General features: G+C 40.8%; 1 protein-coding gene across 1 annotated transcript; it reads left to right on the top strand.

Moving 5' to 3' along the window:
- Positions 1–2,704: 2,704 nt before the first annotated feature.
- On the top strand, positions 2,705–5,108 carry foxl3 (forkhead box L3). Its single transcript, XM_035912189.1, has 3 exons — positions 2,705–2,905; positions 3,655–3,823; positions 4,126–5,108. The coding sequence occupies exons 1-3, from the start codon at positions 2,799–2,801 to the stop codon at positions 4,597–4,599; spliced, it is 750 nt and encodes a 249-aa protein (XP_035768082.1). The 5' UTR covers positions 2,705–2,798; the 3' UTR covers positions 4,600–5,108.
- Positions 5,109–10,227: the final 5,119 nt, after the last annotated feature.

Genomic DNA, 10,227 nt, shown 5'->3' with positions numbered 1-10,227 from the left:
TCAAGATGCTTTATATTGCAAGATAAATATCCAACAATAATACATAGAAAGACAAAAATTAATGATCCCGTTATGAACAAGCACTTGGTGAAAGTGAGAAGGAAAAACTCCCTTTTAACAGGGAGAAACCTCTGGCAGAAGCAGGCTTAGAGGCAGCCATGGGGAGGAAAATGGGACAAAAGACACACCATGGAAGAGAGCCAGAGATTAATAATACCTAATATATAGTGTTATGATCAATAAAAATAATTAATAATAACTAGTTCATACCGTCAATAAGTACTTTTGACAAAGGCAAAAAGGGGAAAATCGGCACCCCTGTGATACTGAAGAGCTCCACATCATCCAGTGTAATTTTTCAGGTGGTGGCAGTGAGGATGGCTGCACAGTGCAGTGCAAAAGAAAATGGCCCTCAGCCTCAGATCTGTGCATAACCATGTTTACAGTTCCCAGTGCACGGTTGTGTTTTGATAACCTTTCCTCACAGAACAGCCCCCGGAAAGGCTCTTCGGTTGGTTTACATAAATGCATGCACGCACACGCAGATACGCAGAACGAGGCAGACAGAGTGATGAATGGAGGAAGCTGCATCTGAGACAACCATCAGAGGGACAGAGAGTGACCAGAGGAGAACTACTGAGGGCCGTAATCTCCGCGGCCGGCCGCAGACAGGACGCCAGAGGAAGCCTAGTCATGGGAGCGAGCCACGAGGTGCTTATCAGATCTCAGTTCAAACCAGCCCGATACTGTGACCTCTCCTTCTCCTCCTCTGCGCCCCTTTTCTTCTGTCGGTCCTGTTTACAGCCATGTTTGAACTGCTCTGTGTTTTCTTCTTGGCTCTACTCCTGAATGAGCTCAAATCAGTCATACAATTTAAAAAAAAAAACACGAGGGGACATTAAATCAGTTTTAGAGCAATATCTTTACTTGCTTAAGGACATTTGTTAATGAATCAAAGGTGCCGCCTTGGCATCTCCTCTCAGCACCTTACACTGACCTTCAAGGGTTAATCTTGCTTTTACCTTCACTTCAAAACTGTGAATCCTTTTGTGGATGAAGACTAAACAACAACGTTTTTTCCAAGAAAATTAAGCACGGTTTTGACCTTTCAACTGCTCGATCAGCTGTCAGAAATAAATACAAGCACTGCTTTAATGTCTGTGCGTACGCACCAGCGTAGGACCTACATGTGACTCCAACAACAGAAAGGCCACACACAGAGGCTTGGCAGACCTTGGGGCTGTTTTCCCGGCCTCTGTCGCCCCACAGGAGAGCTCCAATTGCCCCGTTAAGAGCCCTTCAGAATACACATCTCCCTGTTTTAAAGACACGGAAACAATTTATGGCCATTAAAGAACATTATAGATAGCATCTACAATACTTCCCGTTGTTGGCTAAAAAGTCTGCCAGAGTGGACACACACATACACCCTAAAGAGTTAACGGAGAGAAAAGGGAAACAAAGATGCAAAGGATTTTGTTTGTTGATTTGGGCTTTGCTGTTTTAGGTACATTTGGAGAGATTAAGCTATAAAAAGAAGTAAAATAAAACATGAAGGCGGCCTTCGAGCCCTGGAGACCACCCAGAATCCTGCTGAAGGTGGGGAGGGGGGGAGAGGAGCAGTCTGTCCTGTGTATGTTCTCTCCGGGTACAGCGAGAGGCTGGGTGGACTGCATCAGCACAGCAAGAGCTTAGCAGAAGGTTGCACTGATTTTATATGATTGTGTACGAGTCGCAAGACTTGTCAAGTTGCAGTGACAGCTGACAGCAACGATATTCTCACTGTAACGTGGCGGCTCTGCGTGAGCACGCAGGAGTGAGTAAACACAGCCAAGCTCACCTGAAAACCTAAAGTTGCACTTTAGTTCCCCAACCAGGAGCTGTCGATTTGTCCTACATGATTGGAAGTGGGTTACATTTAAACTTTATTTTACACACCGGTCTGCTAATAAGTGATGGAGAATATGTATCATTACTCCAAAATGAGCCGCAAGATGCCGCTTGTCTGTGTCAGATGGGGCTGGAGATTACAAGGAAAAATCTGGGAGTGTAAATTTGAAAGCTTTTAATACCCTGCAGCGTATCCATCATCTCTGGCTGTGTCCAGATGCAGGACAACTGAGTGGAGGTTAGGGGTAAAGGCAGAGTGCAAGTTTTGATACAGAGAAACATTCTGCTGTATAATATATAGTTTAGATAGTATATATTATAACTCCTTAGCTATAATTTTCTTTCATGTGCTTTCAAGTCTCCAGTCATTATTCTGAAAAGTCAACAACTACTCTGTGTTGTAGCAACACTGTTGCAGTGTAGTCAGGTGCAATGATTTACATCTGAGTTTGCATAGATTTTGAGTGCTACACCCGCCACTTAAAGCAGAGTGTGTAAACAAACGGCGATCAGAGGTAGGGGACTGGCTTAGAAACAGGCCCTGACCCGAAAATAAAAACAAGAAAGGTGGGAAAAAGCGTTCTTTTTCAAGAGGTTGCCGAAAATACTGGTGTTACAAAGGAGGGTCGCAAGGGTTCAACGACCTCGTAAGAGGAGGCTGCGGGTTTCGAGATCAGCAGCAGTTCCTGGAGAGCAGCTGGGACCAGGAGGGGAGGGAAAGAGGGGGGGGGGGGGGGGGGGCTGGAGGCAGCCGTCATCAGCAGGGCTCGGAGTGAGTGTCAGTCGGCTGAGCAGAGCATGGTGGCAGAGCAGAGCAGCAGGACAGGGTGTTGCTGCTGGGCCTTGGCCAGGACACTCAGAGGAGCCAAACACCTCGGATTACACGTCAAACTTGTCAAAGTGTAGATATGTTTGACAACTCTCACTACCCCTTCAACTGTTTCAACTACGATGGTGACGGATACCCTTCTTCCAGCACGGACGAAGAGAAGAAAATGTGCAGACCGGCGTACAGGTATGGAGGGTTATTAATACAGAGTTCCTTCTTTCTTTTTCTTTTCCCCCATTTTTTGTGTATTAGTCATTATACACACAATCATACACACAAAAAGACAAATTTTACATTTAGGTCCAGTTCTGTTTTCCAGTGGGACTTTTTGTCTCTCTTTACAATGTAAAGTCATAGAAAAGCAGTTTAATAATAGCTCGTTAGACAAAATGCTACTTAGAAAAATGCCTTGTGTTTTTTTGTTGTTGTTTTTATTTCCCCAGTGCTACAAATCTGACACAAAAAATGATGATAACCTGGTTTAATTTAACTATAACTGCAACTTTAAAGTGAAATTCATTATAATACTCAAAACGTTTCTCAGAAAAATAAACCAGACTTCTTTTTGGGGGATTTTTTAAAATGTATTTTTCAGCACAGCTGAAAAAACAAACTATATTTTGTCTTGTTGAGCTCACAGCCATCTATGATTGGTGCTTACAGTACTATTATTCTCCAATATAAATTACTGTTGTTTTAACAGAATCATTGCTAAAAAAAAAAAAAAAAAAAAAGGGGTCACTTGGAGGATCTATGTACTTTCTGATCTTTGTAAAATAAATGAAATCAAAATCAAAGATAAAATATTGGACTTTTTTTTTTTTTTACATATTGACAAAATATTGTCAATATTTTTTCTTCTCCCCATTTGATTGCCTCTTTTCGTCTTACTACGTTTCACCTAATGAAAGTTTGCGTGTGTGTTTGTGTGTCAGCTACATCGCTCTGATAGCCATGGCTATCCAGCAGAGCCCCGACCAACGGGTCACTCTGTCCGGCATCTATGAGTTCATCATGAGGAGATTCCCCTACTACCGATCCAACCAGAGAGCCTGGCAGAACTCCATCAGACACAACCTGTCTCTCAACAGCTGTTTCATCAAGGTAAGGACCCACAGCACAGCGTGCAGGGAGAACTAAAAATGGTGCATCTCACACAGATTTTTATTTCCCATTAGGCTTTTTCAAGAAAGAAATCATCAGTTATTTGTATCATTGGTTTTAGTTGTATTCAATTCTGTTGTCATGATTAAGACGCTTCCTTATACATATTTTTTACTTTCCTGATAAAGGACAGAAGATGTGTTCCTCCTATTACAGCAGCAGAATTACTTTTGCAATTATCATTATAATTATTATTATTATTATAGTAAAAAAAAGGACATATTTTGTCTTATTTTCCGCAGGTTCCTCGGACTGAGGGCAATGAGAAGGGAAAGGGAAACTTCTGGACTTTTGCCACTGGCTGTGAATCCATGCTCGATTTGTTCGAAAATGGCAACTTTCGCCGTCGCAGACGCCGGAGAAACATGAAAATTGGCCTCCGTGACTCCAGAGAAAGCCCTTTCCACTCTTTGGAGAGCCACAGCAACCAGCACACGCCCTCAGCTCGACGTCCTGACCCTGAATCCACCCTCTGCCCATTAAACCCCGAGAGACCAAGACCCGGTCCCCAACATAACCACCTTATCCCTAACCCCACCCAGCAAGGGAAACCAGAGTCAGAGATCAAGTTCAGCATTGACTACATCCTATCCACTCCAGATCCGCCCCTGTCTGGGCTTAGATCCTCCCATGGCCCCGTGCATATAGGGCCCCCAGGGCCGCCGATACACGTTCTGGAGCCACAGCACCTGAACCTGCACTTCTGGACTCTGTAAGAGGAGAAGGAAGCAGACATTAAACTTATTTCATCACGGTCTGTGTCTAAAACTGGGAAGTACAAGGACATCTGAAGACAGGAATTCCAAGAGGAATTTTACTTGAAAATGTAAATGCAGAAACAAAATAAGGAGGTACAGTATTGTGTGGTGGAATCTAAATGAAAAGTCTAAGAATACATGTGGGAATTCATCCAAGAGATTAACTTTGAACTTTCAGCAAAGGATATTATCATTATACTGTCTGTGGTGTCTAGTGCTGACATAGACTAGGTTTATAGTGTGTGAATGTGTGTGTGAATGGGTGGATGTCTGGATGTGTAAAGCGCTTTGGGGTCCTTAGGGACTAGTAAAGCGCTATACAAATACAGGCCATTTACCATTTATAGATTTTTGTCTGTATGTATATACACAGAAACTGTGAGCACAATTATGATGTGTGTAAAACTGTTTTAAAATGGATCAGACAAAGGAAGTTATTGGATTATGTTCAGATCAAAAGTTGATATAAAGGGGGAAAAAACTCAAACTTGTATGGTTTGTTCTTTGAAGCGTTCCCCCCCCCCCCCCCCCTTTTTTTTTTTTTACACCCTTTAATGTGGCTTACACAATTTGTTTTTCTCTATTTACACCCCAGCTCAATCTGAAATTCCTATCCAAAAAGAAAATAACAATAATGATAATAATACTAATCCCCAAAATATTTTCAAAGTTTAAACACTTTAAACGCAAATCCGTAATAATAATAAAAATGTTTATTAATATAGGTATTTTTTAATACCTTCAATTAATTAATTCTCTTATTATTTTCTACATAAAAACTGATCTGATCAGAGAAGCTCTAACATCCAAGTAAAAACATAATAATAAGTATATTACATTTCTGGTTGAAATGTTAACATTTTTCAAATTAATTTTATATTGATTAAAAAAACATTTATTTTTGAGCTTCTTTTCGTTTCTTTTTTTTTTTTAAATCTCGTGTGAACAATTTAAAAAAATGTCTTTCTTTTAGTTACAAACAGGCCTTAGTATAACCAAGGAAAATCATATAGGTGTAAATAACTAAGTGCTAGGCTCAAATTAGCTTTAGCTTCAGGATCCTTTGTGTTCTAAACAAATCCAAATTACAAATACCCAATTTCATACACTTAAATTTGATTCATATACTATTTAAAAAAACTTAACTTGATTTTATATTCCATTTATTGCTTTGATACCCACTAAATAATAATTGTATTCCGTAGTTTTATGTTGGTAAATAGGCTAAATGTTAGCGTGCTAACATGCTACACCCTATCAGGAGACATGATAGTCATTGTGTAGATTGTTGGCATCCGTGGCACCGATTTCTGTCCATTTTAATTGGTCAGTTTATCTGTATGTACACTCAAAACCTGCTTACAATTAATATGCATTTTTAAATGTTTTTTTAAGGGTTAAAAACAAGCACTAGATTAGCACCATTGCTAATGTAATTAGTAATAGCTAAGGTTTCCCAACTATGATAAGTGTCTGCTGTCAAGTAAGCCTGTTCTGGTGGAATTCAGTTATTTTAAACCTAATTTCAGCCTGCATTTTGCAAATTCTGTTTTCACTGACCTTTTGAAATCCTGATTGACTGACACTTAAATTCTAATCCGCTCACTTATTACAGCATATTGTATTCATACACTTAAAGGAGGCCTAACTAAACAGGTCTGCCTAACATTTCTTTCCTGTACAAGAGAGATCAATCATGGCATGTTCCTGCGCTGTGGATGGGGACATTTTTCAATTTAACCTTTATATTATGTCTTGACTACATCAAAGGAGGGTTTCAACACACTTAACATGAGTGGCATTTAATATAGCATAACACTTGCAAGGTGAGGCCCAGGAGTGACCCTATTTAAATACCAGACCCCCCCCCCCCCGCTTCTGAAGCTTAAACTGCAACACCACCCCCAGCAGCGTGCTCACACCCACAAACCCCTGACGCAGTTATAATTAAACACACCTTATGCCTCTTTTGCAAATGCCCCTCATCGATCTGTATGGTTTTTAACATTCATACGTGAGCTGCCCCCCAGCAAAAAGTCTGTGGCGGCACAAACGTTTATGGATCAGCAAGTTTCCATTAACAAAGTTGTTGATGTTGAGGCGGCTGCCGTGATGCCGCGGATATATTTGGGTAAATTAACTTAGCATAAAGTGCTTCAAGGCTAAGGGAGTCTGAGGAAAGAGAAAGGCACCAGTGAGGCCCGAAAAGTCAATGCACATATTACGTTGTCAGTGAATATATGAAAGTGTAGCTACTGGCGCGGTGTCCCAATGAATGGCCTCTATTAAATAATAATATCTGAATCCGTCTGTCTGCCTCATTCAGTCCTTTTAATATTTTGCACCAGTCATTTATAATTAATTCCACAATATTTTCCATTTACAAAGTATGGTTTTGTTTGAAACTTCATTATGCCCGTACTGCCAGGTGAAATGAGCAGCTGAGGGCGAGAAACAATGGAACTGCAGGTAGAGGAAATTGGGAAACCACTGGTCTGCAACATCAGTAACAAGTGAATTATAAACACAAATAGGTCATTTAATCTTGAGTGTTCGCAGCGACCGGATTTCACTGAGGCTGTGGTGGGAATTATGGGATTGGAGATGAATTTAGGTGTTTTGATCTAAATGCATTTTGCACCATACTGTCTAAACTCTCCTTGAGCTATGGTTGCAGAAGTGCAAATGAATTGTGGCGCAAACACTTCCAAGACATATTAGGGTATACTAACTAATGAAGAGCAGTGAAATAGCCTGAGGACCTGCACATACACACACCTCTGCCCTTTGTCATTTCGTGACGCGTGCAGAGCTGCTTTAAGACTGGAATATGCTATTATTTTCAAATGTCTTCAAGTGAGTGTCAGCAATGAGAAAATCAACATATCGTGTCAATCAGCTGCAGTTGGGAGACGTGTTTATATTTCGGCTGCATGCCCCTTCTAGGAATACAGCAGAAGTGGGAGGACTGGAAGTGACCGGGAGGGTTTTTGGAAAGAAAATGGAAAATAGGCAATTGAATGTAGTAAAGGGCTTGACATTTTAATGAAAATGCAAGCCATGAATCTTCCAGATATCTGTTTAAATATGTCAGTTCTCATGTGGCATGCATGCCAAGTTAAGTCAAGTTTTGGGGACAGCGGGGGTTAAAGGTTTGGTTGGAGGTACAAATATGCACAAATTGCACAAATAAAAAAGAACAGGGCGCATTTTGACATAGCCGAGAACAATGTGTTCAGATACAGCGGTTTAGCAACACTTTAAACCTAACTAAGGTACTATTTAAAGCTGTTATTTTTAGCACTCCAAACACTGACCTCCTGTGCTAAAATTAAAAAAAAGAGAAGCCATGATAAAGTGGCCAAAGCTGCAGTTACTTTAAGTGTCACTTGTGGCTGGCTCCAAAAGTGAGTCAATCCCCACAGGCTTAAACGTCTAACTTCAGGCTGCATAAAAATATTTTTGGTTTCTATACCTAATCCACTCCACCCCCATTAAATAACCACTGGGTGTCTTTAATCGCTTTCTCAGATTTTTCGTCAGGGTTTCAAGTTAGGGGTGTGTCTGCTGTAAGTGTGCCAGTACACGGGGAGCTGTCTGCAAGGCCTCACCTCTGCTCATTCCAGTTGCTGAGCCACAGTGCTGCTGGTCCCTTTGGAAGCTTTTCGATGAGTTAAATTCATCCGATTTATACGCTTGTTTTGTAGGACTAATAAGTAGGTGCATTGCATTGCACCCAAGTATGCTAGGTAGGTAGGTTTTATGTATGAGGACATAACAAAAAAAGATCATCTGGTTCTTATGAGGTTTTACATTTAAACAGAAACTCACATGAACAACAACACATGGCATATTACACTGGCTCATTATTTATTTCACAAGAACTGAGCTAAAATGCAGAATGCACGATGATTGCATGATTTGATTTTTAGCAGTCTCTCACATCACTATGGAGGATTTTTGGCCCACTCTTCTTTACAACATTGCTTCAGTTCATTGAGGTCTGCAGGTATTTATTCATGCACAGCTCTGTAAATGCCCCAATGCAAAATTTCATACAGGCTGGAGTCTGTATTTTGACCATGCTATTGCATGATCCAGTTTCAGCTGAGCTTTAGCTGTTGGGATCGCCTCACATCTGATTCCACACACGCACACACACACACACACACACACACACATATAAACATTAAATGAAAGCTTTTAAAGACATTTAAAAATAGATGCTGTTTGTCATTTTTAGCAAAGGCAAGATAATTAAAACAGAAGCTAGGTATTGTAGTTTTAAGCAAATGTTACTGTAGTGGGAGCAAATTGTGCATTTACGGAGCCCATATTCAGCAGCAGTAGTCTCTAATGACTGTTAAGGCAGCAGCATCTGGGACAGACTTTTTCAGATAATGAAGGAGCAACAATGTAGTTTGTTAATGTTTTTTTTAATAGCTGTAGATAAGTATTAACTTTTGTTTTAATGGGATTTGAGAATATGGAAAATGACATCATATTTCCACTTAATACTGTTAATGTAGTGTCTATGAAACAAAACAAAACCGTATAGAGAAAATGGATTAATACCAGCTTACTGGAATACAATGTATTCTGAACCTAGAGTACACAGGTTGTTCATTATTTTGAATTTGTCCTCGAGATAAACTTTACGCAACATCACAGCAGGGACCAGAGTTGGGCATAAAGCAAAAGTGCTGCTGAGCTGATGGTCCAAGAGGACTAAAATAAAGCTGGCAAAATGACTAAGCTATCATATAACCATGTTTGTGATAGACTGTTGTAACGTGCAGTGGAACTACAACGTGCCACAGCACTGTGTCAGCACTTCCTGCAATTTATACGGCTAAACAGACCACCGTTTGCGTTTGTTTTCTTGGTAAGAGGACGTTTAGTGGTTTTGCCTGTGCCGTGACCTCAAGCATGTGTGCCATGAGGTTCCACGGTGCAGCCACCAGGGTGTGCTAGCTAACCGTCTGTGGAGATTTGAATGCCAGCTAAGTCCAAGAAAACTGGATCCTCAGAACACCTTTCCGACCCAGTGGCTGTGCACACTCAGAGCCTCTGCAACGCATGTGGGGAAAAATGTAAGTGAATGTGGTATTTGGCATAATTAACTCTTAGTTTGTATTCGAAAGGCAGTCAAATACATAATCAAGTAGTGACATGCCTCCACACAAAACAAATGACCATCTGAGACCAACACATGTTGTATGTGCTACTGACAAAAATAACTGAGTTCAACCATATTAGAATATCTGTCTTCCACATTTTTTTCAGTGAATTTGTCGTGAAGTGAACATCCATTTGCTTCTGAGAGAAATCCACTGTTAGTTAGCCACTCACTGTAAAAATGCTACAAAGACATCCTGTATATTTCAGTGTACTGTGTGACAGACACACCCTTGTTTGTTGACCCGGAAATGCTCCAGTGACTGAAGCAGAATATGAGGGGCCATGTTTTGGGATGAGGGGATTCCCTATGATCAGCGGTAAAGCCCCATTGGTGTGGGGCCGATTGCACTCTAGGAAGAGATCGAGGTGCTGGATTTTCAGCAGACACAAAAACCACACAGCAGA

Source organism: Neolamprologus brichardi, chromosome 8 (assembly GCF_056152115.1).
Source record: "Neolamprologus brichardi isolate AB-2024 chromosome 8, ASM5615211v1, whole genome shotgun sequence".
Taxonomy (NCBI): domain Eukaryota; kingdom Metazoa; phylum Chordata; class Actinopteri; order Cichliformes; family Cichlidae; genus Neolamprologus; species Neolamprologus brichardi.
The sequence above is the reverse complement of the archived record's forward strand: the minus strand, read 5'-3'. Positions and strand labels throughout refer to the sequence as shown.